Source organism: Sylvia atricapilla, chromosome 9, assembly GCF_009819655.1.
Source record: "Sylvia atricapilla isolate bSylAtr1 chromosome 9, bSylAtr1.pri, whole genome shotgun sequence".
Lineage (NCBI taxonomy): Eukaryota > Metazoa > Chordata > Aves > Passeriformes > Sylviidae > Sylvia > Sylvia atricapilla.
This window is the reverse complement of record NC_089148.1, coordinates 16275899-16298859: the sequence shown is the minus strand read 5'-3', so window position 1 is coordinate 16298859 and position 22961 is coordinate 16275899. Positions and strand designations below refer to the sequence as shown.

At 36.3% G+C, this 22961-nt stretch overlaps 1 protein-coding gene across 2 annotated transcripts in view; it reads left to right on the top strand.

The window, feature by feature from the left end:
* The window catches only part of ZZZ3 (zinc finger ZZ-type containing 3), a 56595-nt gene that overhangs the window by 15577 nt on the left and 18057 nt on the right, over window positions 1-22961 (top strand). For both annotated transcript variants that reach the window (XM_066325078.1, XM_066325077.1), the window contains exons 2-3: window positions 8653-8806; window positions 11080-12641. In XM_066325078.1, coding sequence (XP_066181175.1) covers window positions 11131-12641 — 1511 coding nt within the window. In that variant the 5' untranslated portion in view covers window positions 8653-8806; window positions 11080-11130. The remainder of the gene's footprint in view (window positions 1-8652; window positions 8807-11079; window positions 12642-22961) is intronic.

Genomic DNA, 22961 nt, shown 5'->3' with positions numbered 1-22961 from the left:
TTTAAGAACCGTAGTTCTAATACACTTAAAACACCTTCAGTGCTTGCCAGTGGAAACTCCCAAGCCAAGCAGACTGAAATGTGCATAAAGTTGTCTTACTCTGAAAACATAACTACAGCCCGAACATACAGTGAGAACATCAAGCTACAGAGGTGTATTGAAACCTCTCTGCTTAACAAGCTCAGTGTCAATCACAAAGCAGAATTTGGAAAGCATCTAAGAACAAACATTTTCAATTGCTGATATCTGCAATTTTGTCAGGATGCCCAGGCACACTGGGAGAAAATTTGTCTGCCTTCATATACTTCTGGAGAGAAAGGCACATTCTTGGTGTCGATGATGCTGACATCCAGCTCACAGAGCAGGAACTGCTCAGAACTGCTTTGAAAGACTGGGATGGCAAAGCTGTCATGTATGGCTAAATATGGCTGTAGCAGTTGTGCTGTGCATTAGACCAAACTGCAGCATGAGGCAATGAAAATAAACAGCATCATGTATGGAAGGCAGAAGGAGGGATGGGTCTTTTTACTGGTATCACTGTTTTGAGAACTGCCACAATATTGAGGTTCTGGCATAGAGTACAGTACTGAAACATGTCAACAGCTGCAGCACCTCAGACAGTTTCTTTAGAAAATAGATGTTTCTCTGGCTGTTCACCAGAGAAATGACTTCATGTAATACGATTTTATCAATATGTCAAAGTCAGTTGTAATAGAGCCACATGAGCATTTTAAACAGCTGGGGCTCTTAAAAAGTGCCATAAGGCAAGTCATTTACAATTGGACACAATGATCTTAAGGGTATTTTCCAGCCTAAATGATTCTGTGATTCTATGGTAGCAGGCTATTACTGGGTTTAAATTCAAGTCTAAAGCATACTTGGCTTATAAGCTTGTCCATTACTTTGCCAAGCCCCTTGCATGTGAGAACTCGTCTGTGTGTTGGTGCTGAGTGGTGCTATGATTATATACACAGGATCAGCTGGTGTGCCTAGAGGGATGCCTGGAATTCTGGAGTATGAAAATGCACCGGGTGAGAAGACACAGCACGGCCATAGCTGTGACAAACTGCCTTTTTTTTTTTTTTTCCCTGCATGGATTTTGGGGTAGTTCTGCATGCCCTCCCTTCCCCCAGTATATCCAGAATATGTTTTAAGCATTTAGTGTGTGAGTGTGATTGAGATCAACTGTTTAGGTGTCCCTCTGTTTGTTTGCTATTGTCACTAAGTAATATTTGAATCCTTAGGCCAACTTAGCAACCCCCCCTAAATTTAGCTGAGAGTAAACATCTCAGAACTGTAGAGAGCTTGCAGCTTTCACAAAAATTGTAGCCTCCATTCTAAGGGGGATTTGAGCCCAGTAGTTACCTGCTATGGATGGTTTGCAAGCAGTCTAGTCAGTGCATGTATGGGTTGGAATTTACCTCACCATCTTTGAGGTTTGGAGATGGCCAGAGGCAGGAATATGAAATTTTTCAGGAAGTTGAAGGTGTGATGGGATATGCGGCAGGATGGTGCTGCATTTAGGGCTACAAAGCCAGCCCACTGCTGATCTGCTTATAGAATGTATATCCCCTAGATAGGGGGAAAACCTTCCATTGAGGCAAAAGCATTATCAGATGGAAAATAAGCGGTTAAAACAGTTTTCCTGAATGCAGATAGCTGGAAAAACAGCCTTCTCACTTTCTGTTTCTTTGGGGAGTGAGGGCATATTTAAAATTTTGAAGAAAATTTCAGAACAAAAACATTTTAACTCTGAAACAACATTGAAAATGTTTCATAAGAACTGTTGCATGTCTCATATGTCCCATTTCCAAACTGTGGGTTTGTATTTGCCTTAGTATAATGCGGTAGCGCTTCAAAGCACAGCCTACGCAGAGCACCTGGGTGTGTGTGTGTGGTGCTGCTCTGAGTTGTACATCAGCCTTGTGAGGCTTATGGAGCTGATGCTGTGATTTTGCATATAAAAAGCTGTATTAATAGTTGCATTTCAAATGCATGCCCTTGACTGAAAATCATCTGGGATAAAAATATGTTCTGGACAGTATTTCATAGAATGTGCACTTTCACAGTGTGCTTCTTAAGGTAGCTTGTTCGTAGTCACTGCTCCAAAAATAAATCAGACTGAGTAGTAATTTCCAGTGTAGTATTCTACAAAAATGAGCAAACTTTTTTTTCCTGGGGCTTTTAAGAAAAAGTAAAGCATTGATTTTCTCCATCAAGTTCCTTTTCATCTGTAAACTGCTAGTAGGATTATTAAGTACTTGATGAACTCTTAAAATTGCAGCCTACCTATGGGAAAAAGCAATGTCTTTTTATGCCAGATATTTTCTGAATATTGTAATAACTTCTTCAGGGAATAAATAATAGTTTTCCTATTTATATAAAACTGTGTTCTGTGTTTAAAAGATTAAATACGATTTAAGTCTTCTCCTAGAGTAACAGTTTGATAAATGGTTACTGTAATTAAGCTTGTGTAATTAATTTTATAATGAGCTTTTCAAGAACCTGAGTGATTTAATGTATCTCAAAGATGTTAGTCACGTGTTTGGTAATCTTGCACAGGAGATACTCTTTGGATAACAGGACAGCTAATTAGCAAATGAATGGTTTCACAAGAAAAAGGCATATTATAATTTACAGTGGGACTTTCACCTAGGATGATAAAATGGATTGGGTAGGTGTGGTGATAAGGCTATAGAGGGACAGCCAATAAGGGAGGCTAAGCATAATTTTTTAACTGAGATGTGGAAGTTTTTTACATAGTCTGGATTTAATTTTTTTAAAAAGTTAATTGTATCAGACAGTAGCAACTTTGTTGACTAAATATTAGCCAGTTAAGTAGGTTCAGTAAGAGTGTTAACTTAAAGCTACTGTCTTTACTCAGGACAAGTGGAAATTGTAGTAAATTATCGGTTTTGGTTTTTGCATTTTTCATTTAAGGTGAATGAAAATTAAATGCTAAATAAAGATGAACAACCAGGTAATTCATTTAAGTGTAGAATGTTGTTCCAAGGGGCTGTGGTGTATATCACCTTACAAAGTTCACATCTTCACCTTTTGTTGTGGCTGTGTGATCCCATGCTTGTGCTGCAACACACTGTCCTTTAATATGACCCACAGGAAAAATTGATTCATCTGGAGCCATCTGAAAAGAAGAAAAGATGATATTTACAACCCTGACCTATTTGTAGATTTATTTCAGAGTATAGTTCCGCAATAGTTGTGTTGTCAGAGTTGTCCTGGGTATTTGAGACAGATAATTGGGGTGAGTGCTGTGTGATGTGTGTAGGTGAGTTGGGACTAGGTAAAATCACAGATTCTGCCTGTTCCTTCCAGTTACTCCCAAATCCAGTTTTCCTTTTTCGCAGTTGTGATCTGTCTTCTAGCAGTTCTTCAGGATTTCCAGTCTCTTCGTCCAGTCAGCATCCACTCATTTTGCCAATGTAGCTGCTCTCCTTACCTGAGCATTCACATTTAGCATTCCCCTCAGCCTGCCTTCATCACAGCTCCACCAGGATTTTTCCTCTCAGCTTAACACTTCTCTATGCTGAATCCCAATTTCTTACTCCAAAATATGGAAGAAGAAAACCTTCTTGAAGGAACAGTCAGATGTGTCTTAAGCAGCAAGAAGGGTTTAAAATAATTTTCGTATTTGTGCACAGAAATGAGTAATTATTTTGACTGAGAATTCAGGAGAGAGACAGCAGGGTGGGAATATCAGTCTGAGGCAGATGCTTCAATGTATAATTTCAGCACAAACTTTAATTTGGCCAAGATACAAGAAAGTGAAAGCCGTTAAAATGTTTCAGGCTTTAAAGAGAAGAAATTTGATATAGTGGTTGCCTTTCTAGAGTTCTGCTGTAAAGTCACACTTGTATAATTCATATTTAGTTTTATGTGAAGTAATTTTGCAGTCTTACCCTGGGATGTCTGGCTGGAAGAGGAGTGATGCCTGTATCACACCCATCCTCCCAGTAAGTTTCCTCATATAGGTAGCCCAGAGGAGTGAGAAATACCAGTGCTGTCAGCAGTTTTGATAGCACTGCTGAGTGGAAGGGGTACAAAGGAACAGATGTACATTGCTGGTCGTTGTCATACAACTTTGTGGTTTGACCTTTTTTCATGGCTTTAGAGAAAGAGTGAGACAGTACTAGGAGAAGGTTGAGCTTTTTGTTTTCATACATCCTATTATTTAAGTACCAATTCATTTTCCATACCCATTACATTTTTTTTCTTCCAGAAAGAAGTAGGAATAGCTTTCCACAAGAAGATTCTCAAAAGAATTTTTATCCTCTTATGTAAGAATAGGTTTGTCTACCCTAGTGAACTCCTCTCTTTTAAAGAAGAAAAATAGCATATTGAACTATCCATTCTGGTTCTTTGCAATTTTAGTTTTGAGTAAAACATTTTCCTTGCTAGTTTGTTTGCTTTTAAAACCTGTTGACAATTTTTTCATATTATTCTATTTTTTCTTTTACTTTTTTTGTTTAATATTACTAGCCTTTTATATATAAGATTAATATAAGTAGTCTCACTCTGACAGACTATATTTTGACCATATGTAATATAATCTTTCTGTGAAAGAGACAGCTAAAATCTCAGAATAACTCCAGTAACATTTATTAATTTTTATTGCATTTAAGCTTTTGTTATAGCTTTAAGCTGCTTATTGTTCCATATTATTTCAAGTGATATCTTCATAATGTCTTTTGGTGAAGGTTAATTCTGTTATTTGAAAGTGCTGCTTGTTTTGATGTAATGTAGAATCAGAAGAATAAAATGCTGTTTCCAGAAAACTGATTTCTTGCTAATGTAGTTCTGTGAAACTCAGTATGTGTGGGAAGAGATGCTGGCATACTCTAGATGTGATAGACTGCTGAATATAATTTGTTAAATGAAATTCATCCCTAATTTAGTAATACACTTTGTTAGGAAGTGATGAAGTATTTTCTATATGAAGATAATCCAAAATCTTGATAATCTGGTGTCTGTGCAGATTCTCATCTTTTCAGAGGTGCTAATTTTTTTGTCCTGGGGAAATACTTCTGTAAGGGATTATTAGGTTCTGTTTGGATAAATAGCTGCTGCTTTCAATTTTTAAAAATGTACTGTTATAAGTAATATTCCATTGCTCTGCAGAGAATTTAAGAGCTGCTATTTTACACCATAGAGATCCACCAATTTTATTTATTACTTTGGGCAATTATATATGTGTGTCACATTTGCTCTTGTAAATGGTATCTTTGCCAATAGCAGATATTGTCTCTGAAGTAATTTGGGAATTTACTGAAGTATGGTACTAGAGAGTGCTCCTGCTATCAGATCTCTACAAATACCATATCTGAACACTAGGAAAAATTTGAACTTTTATCACTGTAGTATTATCACTGAGCACACTGATTGTTAGGTGAGACTCAGAGGAACAAGAAGAGAACAGAGTATTTCTCTTCAGTATGAAAGTGATTCATTATATTCTAGATCAGATGAACACACTGTTCTGTTTTCTAGGGTTGAATTGTTGTGGAAGACTTTAGATATTGCCCACTTTCATCAAGTAGTGACATCAAACAACTTGGAGGCTTCTCTTTAAAGCCTGTTCTCCTCCACTCCCAGTACACAATTATTTTTTGATTTGTTTAATGTTGTTTGTAATGTTAATTCATGCATCTTAAGTTCCATATGTGTAATTCCACCACAGTTATAGTAGAGCTGTCTGTTGCTTTGCTGGTTTCAGATCTGGTGTACAGGTATTGTCTGCTTATTTTCTGGCTTAGGGCCACATGGAATATACTTGAAGCTGCATCCATGTTTCTGAATTCCTTTAGACATTTGGGCTCATACTTGACTCTCAGATAGACAGTACCAACATAATGCTGAAAAAAAAGGTTATTCTGCCTATTTAGGGTTTTCCTCATTCTGCTGTCTTTAACTGTTGCCTTTAACTCTATGTAAATGTTTCCTTTGTTGCTAGAAGTTTTCAAGCACACAGTTCAGCATTCAGTAACTTTACTAAATAGGCTTATGGTTAAGTTAAATAAAAATTCTAGCATGATGTGAATATGGTGTGTATTGGTAGAGTCTGCCTAAAGCTGAGTAAGTTTAAGGGTTCTTAAATGCAAAAATGCATACCCAGAAATGCATCCTATGTTGTTGTGAAATGCTTCATTGTATGCAAGATGTACAGACAGTTTCTACAAGCCGTTGAACTTCAGTCTCACCCTGAAGATGGTCCATGCTGATTAATGTGTGACCATTTCCTGTATGATTTCAGCAGCAACATTTGCTCACTGGCTTCTTACATAGGTCCTTCCCAAGGAGAGACAGATTCAGAGTCCCTTACTTATTTCAGAGCTCTGTCTGCATTACACTCCATTTAACCTGTAACGTCTTAATTTTTCATGGGCTCTGCAGACCACAGTGTATTGTTTCTTAGCTGATAATCACTCTTCAAACTTTCAGTCTTTGTTGCAGTATTCCAGTTTTCTTCCATAAATGTTGATGTGGTTCCCTGAAGGCTTTTAGACCTAAAAGCTTATTTAGTTCCCTTGCACTCCTTATTCCAACTCATAAATACTTTCTAAAATGAGTGGTGTGCAAAACATTAAATTAGTCTTCCATTGAATTTCTTTGCCACCGAAGATGTGGTTGTTCTAAGTGAAAAATGTCATTGTAATTGGTTATGCAATGTAAAGGAATAATAGTTAATTTTCAAGACAGTTTTCCCAAGGAAATTTCTGGGAAAAAATATAATTGTTTGCTAAGCCCTTGTGAATGTTATTTTCTAGTTTTTATGCATAATTAAGGTGCCCTCATTTCACTGTATCCTGATTAAAATTTCCTGGTTTTTTAACTGTTATTTCCTCCTCCATCCCTGCAAACTGCTTCCAGACAAAAAATTCTGACTAAGTAGAACTTTTTTGCTCACCTTGGTTTCTTCTCTTTGATATTTACACCATCTTTTTGCTTTGTCTAAAATGCTTCAGCTGTCCCCAAAGGCAAATAGATACAGCAGTGGTTGTGTCTTTCCTGCTGTGAGTAAAATAGGGTTGTTTTGGGCAAAAAAACTCAGGAGAGATGAGGTGAAAAATCTGACAAAATACTGACATTACTATTGCAGCCATTTCTGTGACAACTTGGTCATATGTTCTTTACTTAGGATTTGTAAAGTAATTAAAAATTATGAGATTAAGCCACCTTCTGATTGACTTACTGTTGCATTTTGTTTAAATGTTTTGTTTAAATGTTTGTTTAAATATATTTTGCATTTTTACTAAACTTACTGAGCTTGTATTTCTATTGGGTGTGTTGTTCTTTTGCAAAAATTGGTCAAACTATATCATCCTTTTGGTGTCTCCAGATGCATCAGTTAAAGGGATCTTCAGGAAAGGCAACAATATGGATTAAGAGTAACATGTGTTTTCAAGTGGTTGTCTTTGCCTCCTTCTTCTGTATCTTGTTTGTCTTACTATGGTGATAGTTCTGCTGTTTGGTAAATTGAGAAATCCCACTGAATAAATGAAACCGGATTTGATTTAGTTATCTCCATAATAGAATTTATGGTACTTCGTGTAGCATTGTGTAGTAACATCTTCTGTTACTGAATTTCACTGCAATTAGACATAATTAATCTCTTCTCTTATGCAGCTCAGTTTGTATTTTGAATTGGCAACTTAATGGTGAATTAATTTTCTGTTCTTACCAGTATGAAGCCCTAGCTAAGTTGAAAGTAAAGACGATTTTCAGTAATTTAAATATAAAAACTGTGTAGAATGAAGAGTATGGAGGAACCTGTCAGCTCATGTTTTAGATCATGAAGTTTAGATCATTTGTCAAGATAAAAATAAGGACATTTGGATGAAGTGAATAGAATATTAAGAAGGCTTCAATAACCACTATTCTTTAGTGAATTAATGGTGCCTTCCTAGTACTAGATGTTCTTAAATTAAATGTGATTGCTGGTGTGTTTTTTCAAGTAGCAACTTGGTCATTGGCGCAGATGCCCAGTGGGAGACAACTGAAAGCATTGTGTGTCTTCTGGATCTATAGATGTATTTTGTCTTGAGTATCCAAAATATTTCACTTCCACTACAAATGAGGTGCTATGCATTGTTTTCCTTGGATGAAGAATAGGTCTAATGTGAACTCTAGAAAGCATTTTGGTCCTGTTGTATAGATGAAGGTTATTCAGGTATTTGGAGCCAATATGAGTTTAAAGGTCTGCTCAGTTAATTAAAATTAAACAGAGTTTTTCACTGTGTATCTTAATTATAAAATACATTTGACAGTGCATTTCATAATTCATTAGTTGTAGTAATACTTTTCACTTCTTGTTTTCTTGTGTCTCTTCAAATACCTTCTGAAATTTGAACGCTCTAACATGACTCCTTCAGATTCATTTGCTTGCACATTAAGTGTGTGATACAGTGAATCGCTTAGAAACTACCAAGAAAGACAAGTTTTACATTTAAAACCTAAATTAGCATTTCACATACTTAATCACTTAAAAGCATATTGATTTTTCTTTCAATAGGACACTTTTAATAATTTCTTCTTTAAAAAATTGTTACTCTTTATATGTCCTGTTGCATTCTTCTTCATTTTAAGTGTGGTAATTTAAATGTTTTATTGATATCTTTGTCTTTTTCTCAACAGTTTTCAAAATCTGATTAATGTGATGGCGTAAGCTAGTAAAGTATTTGGATTACATGATGGATATCAGCAATGATGATTGATAATTTTTGAGTGGTACTGTAGGAGTCTGCTGTATGAAATGCCAGAAGTTTACATTTCTTCTAGTTTTGCAATGGTAAGTTTTTTTACATTTGTTCTAAGGAAATAATAACTTCTGATCATGTCATGTAAGGTGTATTTCTTTAAAAAGTACCATATCAGCAAATCAGTAAAGATTTCTCTCTTACATACCATTTCTAAAATCTTTTGAGCTCAGCAGTAATTACTAACCAAAGGCAAAGTTTACATTTGAATTTGGTTTAGGTTATTTTATTTTTACTGATCTGAGGTGTCAGTTACTCACCTCTAATGTGTGCTAGCTTTAATTGGAACAACCATGGGGAAATGGAATATGTAAATAAACCCTGTATTTCATGTTTGGGTTCAACCCCAAATGAGATCACTCTCCAGATGGTATTGAGCTTGTGTGTGAAGACTGAGAATATGCAGTCAAGTTAATCCATGTGGAAAATAGATGTAAAAAACATTATAGAAAGCACATTGTGTTTTGCTCTCTTCAGTCACCTGCTGATGTTTGACCATTTGCTGCTTGAGGTATTATTTATATTTTCTCTTAAGGCAGAGTGTGTTGGAGAGCTCACACTTACTTAATTTTATGGGCCCAGAATGAAAGTTAGCGCTGCAGCATCTCTTTAGATGTATTTTCAGGAATAAAAACATTGCACCTTTCCAGGCATTCATCTAAGGCAGCAGGAATACTAACAAGCAGGAGAGTTGTAGCAGCACAAGTAAATCGCAGTTTTGAGAACATTTGAATTTTTCACTTTATATTTATATTTTTCTTCATTGCACAAAATGATGTGCTGTCATACACAGTTGTGTATAGAGCTATACCATATGTACACCAAATTATGTCTTTTCATCTACAGTTTTGTCCAGAACTACACCAGGCAATACTGTTAGGATACATTGTTTTCCTTAAGAAATACTGCTTGCATTGTAAGTTCCTAAACACACAATGCAGTAAATATGGGTAATTGTTTAACAGAATTGTGTTGGATGAGAGTGGACTTGTCTTGTCCCATTCTCTCTTCTGTTGTAGGACCATCTGACCCTTAAATAGTAGATTTGAGAGAATTTATGAATTTATGTTCTTTTTTTTTCCCTTCTTTGCTGAAAATGAAAAACAATGCTTGAAACAATTTTCTTCATTTATTCTTTTCAGCATTTCTAAGTAATCTGTGAAAGGTTTGATTCCGTATTTAAATTTTTTAGTCTTCACATCATATGACAGCTGAACGGGTTTGTATAATCTGGAATTTAGGTAGATGAAAAAGGGCAGTTGTGCCATTATGCACAAATATGAATCTATTCATTAGCAAGGCTGTTATGACAGATTTGTGGTGATACAGAGGTTGACACATTAAACTTTTAATGATTAAATGGATAAAAGGGTAAGAACTGAGTTGTCTTAAAAATTATTTTGAGCTACTGGGCAGGTCAAGTACTCCTGCATTTCACCCTGCAGTGTGAAATAGGGGCACTCTGAAATGGGATGCTTTAAACTTACCTTTGAGTCTGAATTTGCTTAAATCTGATGTGAATGATGATTCATCTCACCAGGTGAGAGGGAAAAAGCCTTCCAGTACCTCAGAGGAGATTCCTGATAGAGCCAGGCTTTTGTTATCATAAGTGATACAGGAGTAGGAGAGGCCCCACCTGGGTATAAGAAAAAATATTTTTTGCTTTAAGGGCTGGAACAGCTTGCCCAGAGAAATTGTCAAATATCTGTACTCAATTTTTCTCAAGACCCATGTAACTAAATTAGTTTTAGACCTAAAGACTCTGCTAAATTAGAATTGCAGTTCTGTTTTGTTATTTGTGAGAGATTTATTTTTCCTTTAAGCAACAACTGAGGGAGCAAATGCAATTTTAATGGTTTACTTCTTAGTCTGTGAAACCATGTAACTGGAAACTGTGGGATATTAAGAATGCAATCTCATACCTTTCACTTGATCGGACAAATTTAAATAATAATACCAGAACATTGTAACATATTTACAATACATAAAAATGGTGTGTTTTAGTAACTAGAGCCTAACTGGGACATTCCAGCCTTACATAAGGCATAAATATGAGCAACACTCACACAAGTACTAATGCCAGAACAACCACAAATACCAAGTCAGCTACTTTGTAGCTGAGATGGAAAAATTTAACGCACTAAAGAAATACCACGGAAAGAAGCAGTATGAATACATTGAATGGGCTTATTCACTTTGACATTGGTACATCTGTGACAATACATTCTTCAGATTTGCTGTGTCTCCAGGTGTTTTTTAATTTATTTTTTTTTTCCTGACTGTTTTGTTTGCATTTTTCCTGAAGGTTTCCCAGTGAGTGGATCATGATGAACATACTATAGGGACTTGCCATAGTATGGCTGCTTCTCGATCTACTCGTGTTACAAGATCTACAGTGGGTTTAAATGGTTTGGATGAAAATTTTTGTGGTAGAACATTAAGGAACCGGAGTATTGCTCATCCGGAGGAAGTCTCATCCCATCCTCAAATCCGATCCAGGTCACCAAAGAAGAGGCCAGAGTCTGTGCAAACTCAGAAGGGCAGCAACGGTGGCAGAGCTACTGATTTGAAACAGCAGAGTGCTCGGGAGTCATGGGTGAGCCCTAGGAAGAGAGGGCTGTCCACTTCAGAGAAGGATAATGGTGATAAGCAAACTGTGGAAAATAGTGAAAAAAAAACAGCAGAACCTGTTTCACCAGTTCTGAAAAGAATTAAACGCTGTCTACGTTCAGAGGCACCCAACAGTTCTGAGGAAGACTTGCCCACCAAGGGAGAGAAGGAGCCATTGGAGCATAAAAGCTTAGTGTCGGACAATGATGCAGCCTCCACGGGGACTAAGCGAGCTTGCCGATGTCTTATATTGGATGATTGTGAGAAAAGGGAAGTTAAAAAGGTGAATGTCTGTGCAGAAGGGTTTAATAATTCTGCAGTAGTTGAAGAGGTTGCAGGTTATCAGACTGTCAATGGAGTTGGTGAAAGAGACTCAAATTCTCCTAACTGTGATGACTGTCAGCTTGATGGGAGCGCTAAGCAAAACAGTGCTGGTTCCCATACACCCAAGGACAAAACAGTAGCAGAAAATGGAAACTCATTAGCCCATTCTTCGTTGTTGCTTAATAGCAGCAAAGAGGACAGTGTTGTAGACCATTATGTGCCTTGCACAAACTCTCAAGAACAGGTAAAGTTAGAGGACCACAAAACAATAAACGACTGCTTGCCTGAGGAGCATGCTAATCAGGCATTTGAGCCAGCTTCAGGGTCCTTTTCTGAAATCCAGTCATCTTTGTTAAGGGATTCGGAGGAGGAGGTGGATGTTGTAGGAGATAGCAGTGCCTCTAAGGAACAGTGTGCTGAAAACACCAATAGCAACCTAAATACTCACCATGACAGTGCATCAATCTCAGGTGACCCTGAACCACATTCTTCAGTGCTGAACTGTGTTTCAGCTCAGATGACAAATATGTTGGAACTTCAAGAACACAGATACACGTTGAGAACTTCACCACGAAGGGCTGCCCCTGCCAGAAGTAGCCCTACCAAAAATAACTCTCCTTGTAGAGAAAATGGACAGGTTGAGGAAAATAATCTTAGTCCTACTGAAAAGAATGTACCTATAGGTATTAATAATATCAATGGATCTCCCAAAAAGTCTGAAGAAAGTAAACAGAATGAAAAAGAGAAAAATAGTAATACAGGGGATCATGGGAATGATGGACTAAGAAAGCCACTTTCTGAGTCTAGGCTTGTTGCTGGATATGTACCACCTGCCAAAGAGAGTGCCAACACCCACACTGCAGAGGAGGATGAGGAAGAGCCTGATGTGTATTACTTTGAATCAGATCATGTGGCATTGAAACACAACAAAGAGTATGTGTAACTATGGTAACCATGAATTCTGCTTTTGTTTCTTACCAAAAATATATTAATATTATTACAAAAATTATTAAGTATTTAACATACTTCCACAAAAAAAATAAGTGCCTTATAATTTTCATACTCTTCAGTCTTCATTTTTCTTGTTTCTACCTCAAACAAAATTAAACTCTATTTAATATGCAGTATGGTACAGCAATGTGGTTTATACATTTCTAGCAATCAGGATTCTTGAGCCAGAATTTGGGTTTTTTGAGTTTCTTCTTCAGATTTCTGTTCCTTTAAAAATGCATCTGTTATTTATTTTCCCTTAAAAACTAGCTGGAAGGAAAATCAAAGGAATTATAACTTTTAATTAGATTTCAGTCATTTGTCAGCATATCCAATGGACACTGCAGATGCAGCTTATACAATTATCATTCTGCTGTACATAAAGTTAGATACTTTTTTCAGAGTGTCATGGCAAAGAACTCAGCATTATTGTGTTCAGGAATATGAATTGATCAAATGCAGCAACTTTCTCCAAAGTTAATTATGTCTACATTGCTATTTATATTAATTAGATGTAAGTATAGGATTTATTATTGTTGTTGTTATTATTTTTACTATGCTCTGATTTGTTTTTATGTTTATCATCTGAATGTCTGTAAGTAGAACTGTGGTAACTATACCTTGTGGGAAATGTGCAAGAGATGTTTAAAGCAAAAGGGCGATCCACTGAATGAAGTTCACATGGAGAAAATTTGTCTTCAAGTAGTTGATCAGGAGAGTTTTTTATTTCACAGTCTTTGTAATGCTGTTTTCACTCCTGTGTTTTGCTGTTTAGTAGGTGTTCTGTATTTTGTTGTGACTTCTGAAAGGCCAAGTGCAGATGATCTTCAGTTTGCTTCATATGAAGGGTTGCAGCACTGGTAGTAGTTCAGTGTAAATGTAGTAAATGTTCACAGCCCAATTACTGTGAATATGGGGCACAAGGCACTTATGATTGTTTGATCCAGTATTGACTGGATTTTTGATATTAGAGTTGCATTGTTTATATAGTGAAATTTTGTTCAGTATTGGACATGAATGAGTAATTTTAATCAGAAAATTTTGAATTCTAGCATGGGTTAGACAAACTGTGATTTCAAAATAATGATCAAATATTTGCAGCTTCAGCCATCAGTCCAAAGTGGACACCTTTCCCAGTAGATAGAAAGAAAATTACAAATGGGGAAAATAGACTGTTGTCATTTGACTTTCTTAGGATGACTTTGGATCTGTATGTAATATGATTTCATCGGATGTTAGTACACAGATTCATCAGTAATGTGGTGTGATGTAGGGGGTTGTATTTATTAGGAAAAAATACTGTAAAAATAACAGTAGTTTTTTCTATTCTTAAACACAGATCTAAATTGTCCATGGAAATTTCAGGTGTGTGCCCTAGTGTTAGCTTTTGAACATACACAGTTCTGAAGAAATGGGTGGCTGTTGTTCAGATTGGCAGCCTGTTTGTGAGACCTTGTTGGGGAGCTTTTGAACTTGCAAGCAGGACTTAGTAGCTTGCTACTAACTTGTTGCCTGAATGCAGAATTCTGAAAGAAGTGGTTATTGGTTTTACTGTGTCTTATATTTCTACTTTCCCACAGGGAAGCATGCTGCTGAGGGGAGAGAGTGTTAGCCATGTCTTATTTTCATTTGAAAAGATCTTGATAGAATTGGAAAATTACAGGCCATCCTTTTTTGTTGCTTAGATTTATAGGAAAAGAGGTCTGGTATACTGATGACTCTGCATGGTAATAGAATCCTTCTAAAGAACTTAAGTCAGTATTTTGACATGTAAGTGCAGTTGTCATTTATCCAGAATTTCATACTTCAAGAGTAAATCAAGTGCAGTGCACTATATCCTCTATCCACTTTTAAAAATAGCATAGTTCATTAGAGGGTACTCTTAATTCATGTGTAATGGTTTTTGAATAGTGTCTTAATTATACCCTTATTTAATCTCATCTGGTACTTACTTTCTAAAGTGTAAAACTGAAAAATCAAACCAAAAAAACCCTGCCAGTTTATCTGAAATGTATTCCCTGATTGATCATATGCAAAGGGTTCCAGGGTTCCCATGCTATTAATGTAGGTTTAGCAGGAGGTAAAGGATATTCTCTTTGCTTGTGGCAGTTCTGGCTAAGCCAAGTGTTCTCCTGTTCTGCATATCACTGCTTCAAATGATACAGTTTTGGTTTTCTGTCCTTCATCAGTTTGGGATGATTATAGGTGATTTTTTTTCTCTGGTTTATGTTTCTGTTCTCTTTTAAAAGCCAGTTCAGTGAGACATTAGCATCTTGGCTAGGCTGAGGAGGCAGATTTCTCCAAGAAGACATTAGTGTAATTCTTTGGATTGTTCCACAGCAGAAAAACAATACATTCCTTTGTGTCATAGAAGCAATTTTGTGTGGCTGTAAACTTACATTATTTCTTGTTACATTACATAGCTTGGTGACATACACATTCATACAGTTTATTTTTACTCTCTAAGAAATTATTGTGACATTGATAAAATACGGATATACCAAAACCTTGAAGAGCTGTTGACAAAACTTGCTATAAGGAAAAGAACTGTAAATGTAAATTGGCATATTTCTGTATGAATTTTATTGCTTTTTGAATCTTAACATGTTTAAACAATATTTATATTACTATGTCTGGGAAAACTGGATGATGCAATAGGAAAAATAACTATCACAGATTAAGGAATAGTATTATTCAGAGAGAAGGCTGAAATTATAGATGTTCTTTATTAAAATAGATCTGTCATGTGAAGACGGAGATGAGATCTCTAAGCAGAAATCTTATCACAATATAACATTTTGGTAGACAATTAAGAGACTGATCTGGGGGTTGTATAGTTGTGAAGTGTTGTTAATGTTTTCTGTTGCTGCACACATAATTGGAATTTTTGTGTATTGTAACTGCTCTTAGTAAAGTATGGTTTGGTGTATATTTGAGAATTTTGCTTCTGTGTTCTAGCTCAGAAATATTTGCATTTTCTCCTGAGATACTTTCATCAAGACTGAACTTCTTGATTTAAAACTTTCTACACTGCTGAATTTTATCTTCTGTGCTTAGTATTTTGCATATGTCTTTCCTCAGGCATTTCTCATAATTTTTTGCTGTATCTTTTTATGCTGTAATTCTATCTCATACTGCAGCAGGTTACTTTGATTTTCTGTCTGGTGCAGCATTTTATTCTCAGTACTTTTTGCTTTTGCCCAGTGCTTCATTTATTGCCCTTTTCTGGTTTTTTTCTTCTCCTTCTTCTTCTTCCTCTCTATTTCCTTTGGAGATGTGCAGTGTTTGGCAGGTATTAGCTTGCAGGAAGGGACAATCCTTGTTTGACTGTTAGTCCTGGCTTCTAGATGAAAATGTGATTGAAGAATTGAGGTTTCACATGCATATAGTGCATTAGAAGGTGCATTTCTAGCACTCTATAAACTGCAGTTGGCTTTACAGGAACCATTTAGACCAGGAGGCAAGATCACTGAAATAGAAATCTTATGCACAAGCAGTTTCCTGCAGGCATTTAATTCTAAGAGTTAGGACCTTGTTCAGTGGATAGGTATCTTCATGTATCTTTATTACTTGATAATACTTAAAATTATAACAGCTGCACTGGCATTTAAAGTGAAGAATGTATCACCAATATAGAAGAATTGATAAAGTATATACAGTTTTAAGTTAATAATTTTAGAAAACCAAGCATAAATGCCATATGTATTAGATTACAGTGTGATTTAATTCATTCTTTGTTTCACAAAATTGGTGTGGCATACAGTGATATTTTTCTTAAATTACCTATTAAGGTAAACATAAAACATAAACAAATCAATGTTTTTATAGAGAGTAGTTTCTGTTGGTCTGTTTTCTAAGTAACCAAAACCAAGATTGGCTTTGAGTAAAATCATGTAGAAGTTGGATGCTGCAGGTAGTTGATCCACAAAATAGAAATACAATGGAAATTAATTAGAAATTGTAACATGACTTTCTGATCAACTTCAGTTTGCTTTTGCAGATAATTGTGTTATTAAAATGCTACAGGCATGCAACCACATTTATTTATGAAATCCTTGCATTTACTACCGCTCAAAATATGAAGCATTTTAAGAATTTTTTACTGCTAGCATTACTGTTTTATCATGTTCTGTAAGATAATTTCTGTCTATAAATACTTGTCAAAGGAAAAGTTACGTGACACAAAATTTTTGCAGGACTAAAGACTAAGGTTTAGTTAAGAATATTGCAATAATGGAATCATATTTTATAATTATGTAAACTATTCAGTAAAGACTAGAGCTCTTACTTTGCAAGAGCTAACGCCTTGGGCATGTGCTGCATCAGCTTTTTGCTCCCTAGGAATGAGCACAGACTGGGAGCCATGAAATGTCAGGTGCATTTATCACATTGGTTTTTCTTCCCTGAGCAGAGGCATCTTGCTGCCAACCACTGCATCATCCTGGTGAACAGCACGAGCAAACTGTGCACTCCTCACTTTTAAATGGTGCATCCTGTGGAAAGTAAAGCTTGAGTTCTTTGGAATTTTTGTCCTTTACCCCTTGAATTCCTTCCTTTTCTTCTTCTGCCTACATCTGTATTCTTACTTCCAAGAGCCGTCTGTTGCAGCAATCCACTCCTGGAAGAGTTTGAACTCTCCAGTGCAGAGATGTTTCCCTGTTGGCTGCCATGATGTGTGGGCTGATGGATTGGTGGAGGAATGTCACAAGTAACAGTTGAACCCTGCTTGCCTGTCTCTTGTAGTGACAGTAGTTATGGTCTCACCTCCTTTCCAAGCTGCCAGTTTTTGGAGAATACGTAAGAATTCACTTTGTCTTTCCAATTTCTTTGGTCAACAGGGACCAGAAATTATGGAGTGGAAAAATACACAAATATATTAAAAAAATAATCCAACCATATAACAAACAACAAGAAACCTGTTGTTGTAATACAAAAAAAGGTAGAAAATTGTTTTTCTGCTTGTTCATTTGGAAGTGCTTACCATTTCTAAGGATGCTTATTAGCAAATTCATCTAAACTGGAAAATTAAGGATCAATAAATACTAAAAATGGTTTTGAGGTGTAGGAAATACCAGTTAAAAAAAAAAACAAAAAACACCATCAAATGCCATAGGAATCATGGTCCTGATTTATAAAAAAAATAGAGCAGGAAAGCTAAGAAAAGATGGGGCGGGAATGTATTGACCCAGCAGAGCTGTGTGGAGAGTAAGACTGGCTGTGGTTTTGGCTGCTGACATAAGGACGCTTAAAAACAGAAACAGTAAATTGTGGTTATACCAGTTATGTCAGTGTAAAGTTGTGTGGTGGAACAAGGAATAAATTAATGTTACCATAATTGCCTACTTGGTAGGGATCACTAAAGTATTAGTAAGCATAATGATGTCACTGAGAAGACAAGAAAAAAGTGGCTGCCATTTGCTTTGATAACGGATATCTTTATTTGTCAGTTTTAACAAACCCAACTTGAAATTGCTTCATTACTAATTTTAAGTTTTTGTTCTGGTCTTTCATGAAGTTTTTACAGCATGAATTCATCTCCAGCATGAACTGCAAAACTGATTAGCAGTATCTTTTAAAAAGAAATTGCACAAGCAGTACATATTGTACAAGCTTCTTTCAGTCAGCAGTGAGTCCCAATCAATACAGTTGTTCCTTTGGTACAATGATATATGCATTTGAGAGTTAGAAAGGTCCCACTTTTTGGTTTCCTTTGTTCTTGGTAAGAACAGCCAGCTGATTTTTCATTTTTCGTTATTGCACATCTTTATTTTGCTTTGGATAGCTCAAAGTAAAGATATTGCTGCTGTTCTGTATAGCAGTCTTTGAAAGTTTTATGCTTCCTAAGCTAAGGACCAGCTGTGTTTGTCCATGGTTTATTATAGTGACCACTAATAAAAGTACATATTTTACTACTTTTTCTTCCTTATTTCTAACTTTTGTTCCACTTCTTTAGCTAAAACCTATTGATGAATAATGCTTTGTATTGCTGCTAGAACATTCAACCACTCATGATTGTAGATCATATTCTTGTCATTTGGTTCTAATATTCAGATATCACCGTAACACATTGAGGGGAATATATTAATTTGTTCCTATAGGAAGAACATACACCTGAAATATTGAGTATGTCTTGCAGAAACTAATTTAGAGTGAGTTGAAGAAGTTCAATAATTGATGTTGTCAGCTTGCTTTGCTTGTTTTATCCGAGGATTTCTGTGCACTTGGGTCAGTTTCAAGGGAACATGGGTGGCTCTTACTTTGTTTCTGGAATAAAACTTCTTCTGAAGGGTTGCTTTCCCCAGCATCTTTCTAGAGAAGAGTATCCAAGTGTGCATGCAGGAGGAACCTCTGATATTTTCCCTCAATACAGGAATTGAGACCATTCTCATTAGAGATGATGAGAGGGACGGAGAAAAAGTTTGGGATATGCTGTCAGTCTGTCTTTCTGTGCTGTTTGTGGAGAAAACCATTTTTGTCATTATCTCATGTCAGTTCAAGCCTGGAAAAAAGAGGAATGACAGGGACCTGTATCTTTTTTCCTACTGAATGTCACTGACCTGCAGGCAAATGGTTTAGAGTGCCACCAATATCAAAAGGCTGTATTAAACTGGGAGAGGACTGGTGGGTGCTCTTTTTGTTGAGAAGACTGAAACAAGTTTCTGTGTTTGTTTATAGGCACAGAGACCTAACTGCTACTAAAAATTCTGAAAAGTTGCTGGAAATGTGGGTATTTGATATGGGTGCTTTTGTACAGCTAATATTAACTCCTGCTGAGTGTGTTGGACAGCTCTTGTCAAGAATGAAGCCTCTAGAAATGTATGAGTGGATGTTCTGTTTCTGGGGAAGTTAAGCATTTAAGAGAGAAGGACATTACAAGTTGATACCCCATAGAACACTATTCAGGTGGTTGAAACATGAAATCTGAAGCTGTGAAAGTTGAAAGAAAGGTAGAATTTGAGTGGAAAATGGTTCTTTTGCATCCAGGTAAATCACTGCAGTAGGATTTTCTTTTTTGCCTTAGGATTTGTTGGGTTTTTAAAAATGTCCTTTAAAAATGTGCTTTTTAGATTAGGTTTGTTTTAAATAGGTGTGAGTCTGACATTCAGAAATAGTGCTTTGTGTTCCCTTTCTGGCACAGTAGACTTGAAGAAGCCATTTAAAGTGTACTTTAGTTGTTTAATGTATAACACAGAGATGCAGTTTAATTATTTACTTACCTTTGAAATACTTTAAGATGTCTGAAGCATGAATATTAAATATGCAGTGAAAGTACAGTAAAGGACTGTGTAAAGAGATTAAGCCAGAATAGAAAGCAGTTTAATAAAGGGTTGCAGAAAAAGCTGTAAATAGATTACCTTGGTCATAGTGTCTAGGCATTAGGTAGGGAAAATCCCACCATATGCTGCTTCCTCCAGGCAAAGATGCTTTTACAAGCCCTGACAAGGGTTGATGTGTGCTGTTATTGATTACACCCTTAAACTCTTTTGTTTCTGAAGGGAGATCAAAGAAGGCCCATTCTGCATCAGTCTCCTGTGCTTTCTCATTGCTGTCCTGTTCTCCACACGTCCAGCACTGAATCCCAGACTCTTCCAGTGTGCAGTTAGAGATTTTTTTAAATCTTAGTTATGCATCAGAATAATTTGCGAGAAACTCTGCAGTGTCAGAATGACTGTATTGTGGCACTGGCAAAGATTTCAGACCAAGCTTAAAAGCTGGGAGCATTTTCTGTTATATCTGAACTTAAACAAACAAAGCCCAAATAAAAAACCACACATTTTTGAAATGACAGGATTGTGTTTGGTCTGATTTACAGGTTTCTCCAGAGAGTGAATCTCTTTAACTACAGCTCCTTGGGTGACTTGGAAATTCCAAGTGCAATTAATGTTTTCCTTTTCCTACATAATTTTTGGTCTAACAAGATGTTTAATATCCAGTATCTTCTCATCTTAGCATACAGTAAGGGAATTTTGTTTTTAATAGCTGTTACTAGACCAAAATCCAGAGTAATGAATGACCTGGATATGGGAGGGACAGCAGGTTGTAATCTGTACTTTGCTGGAGTGCCAGCAGATGGCAATGAAACAAAGATTTGCTCAAATCCTCCCAGTGACTAATAACCAGTTTTGTGTCACAGATCTTGGAAACACAAAATAACAAGGTTTTTTCTATCTGCACTTCAGCCATGTTTTATTATGAGACCTGTATACACCCTCATGTAGAACAGTTCCTACCTGCACAAGAACTAATGAGTATTTCTAAATTATGGTACATATTTTTAGTGTCAGAGCCCCCAGAATTGATGGGACTGTACATTTCAACATACTGTAAACTATATAACTGAAGAAGTGAAGTTAGTTTTGGGAGTGGAAATTGATGCCCACCAGCCACAGAGCATTTTAGAAGTCAAGATGATAAATCACATCTTTTTAATTAGGCATCAAGGTACATATCTCTGCAAGGTACTGAGTGATGTAAGGCAGGTGTAGCTGCCAAAGTAATTTCAAGTGTATTGATTTTAGTTGATTTTTTTTATTGGTGTGAATGTTATCAAAACCCACTTTATTTCCCCAATTAATTTGATTTAGCTACCTAAAAGTTAAAATCTTTGTTTTGTACTATCAGTTGCTCACATCACTCATTCAACTAAGGCTTAGAGTACAGGATGATGTTCTTTTCAAGGGAGAGAAAACCTGCAGAAAACATGGAGGCACTCTGTGCTTGACAGACTCTTACTGTAAAAATGAAATTATTTATTTAAAAATGCTGAAAGATGTGGCCCTTTTTATAGGTCAGTGCCAAGTCAGTATAAAAAACTAGAAACATTAACTTAAGAAAGATGCAGTTATTAAGCCAGATTGATTCCATTTTCATACAGTTTTTTCTAAAGGCTGCTGTTAAGCCTGACACAGAGAAACTGAAATCTGTGATGTGACTCTGAGTACTCTGATTTGGAAATGTAAATGCTATTAGAATGGAAAGAATGGAGAGGAGAAGCATTTTGAAAGTAGATCTCAGCAGAGTGGTTCAGAATGGACATGGGTCTCATTAAGGCAATAGCTATGCTATTCTCAGGTTTTGTCACAGGCAAGAGAGGAGGCTGCTGTGTCCCTAATCACTGTTAGAACAAGATTAATGGAAATTAATTGTGTAAGAACTAATTGCTTATGGCATGACTTCCAGAAATCTGGCTCTGCTCTGTGATAATTACTTCATGGAGCAGTCCAAAAGAGTGAAGTACTTATCACTGCAAAAGAAAAACTGAATCAGCAGGAATTCCTGCTGATCAGTGTCAGTCTGTAAGAAGTAGCTTTCCTTTTTTAAGTATCAGTCCCTCAAACCCTCTGCTAATCAAGGTCTTTCAGCAGAAATTCTGAAGCTGTTTCTGTGCTATGCTGAATGATTCAAGTGTTCGTTGGGAAGATTCCTGGCAATTAGCATGATCTAAGAACTTGCAAGAGTGTTTCAATACTGGGATTGTGGAAACAGAATTACATTCTCTGGAGTGAAAGTTTTTCTGCCAAGAAAACTGCTTTGATTTTTATATGTGCTAACAAGTTAGAAATTTAACACTGAGGAAAGTGTAACCTCAGTCAGTGGAAGGAACCTGTCTGTGTGTTTACTCAAGAGTGTGTTTGGTTTTGGCAAAGGATGTGGGATAATTTTCCTTGGTAATCCCTGACAGATCTTTCAGAGAGGATGATGAGCTGTAGCTGGATGATGTAGAGGTGGTTGCTCTTTAAGTGCCTGGTAGAAGAATTGAGCTGGTTTTACAGTAGATTAATGAGCTACTTTCTCTTTTATTAGACTTTTTCAATTTTGAAGAATTTTAACACAACTGCAGGAGGTAGTTTGGATCTGGAAAGATAGAGAGTAGAATTGTTAGCCACTTTTTTAAATAGTCCTGGAAATTATTCATTCACATGATCTCTTGCATAATGCAGCAGGAGCATTATGGTAGCATTTGAGACTAAGAGGGCAGAATTGACAGAGGCTTCAAGAAGGAGCTCAGTGTGGGTGTGTTACGTAGCTTGCTGCTTTTTCAGAGAAATACTTGGCTTTATTGCAGTCATATAGGGCCAGAGAGCCTGTAAAAACTTGTGGAAATAGTTGTTTGAAACTTAAAAGAACATTTGCAGACATACAGCTCACTAAAAGATCCTGTTGAAGTTGAAAGGGATGTGCAGTGTTTTGGGGAGAATGCAGTTCTGCTGCAAGTACCAGAATATGGAGTATGTAAACTATCTATTTCAGGACTAGTATTTT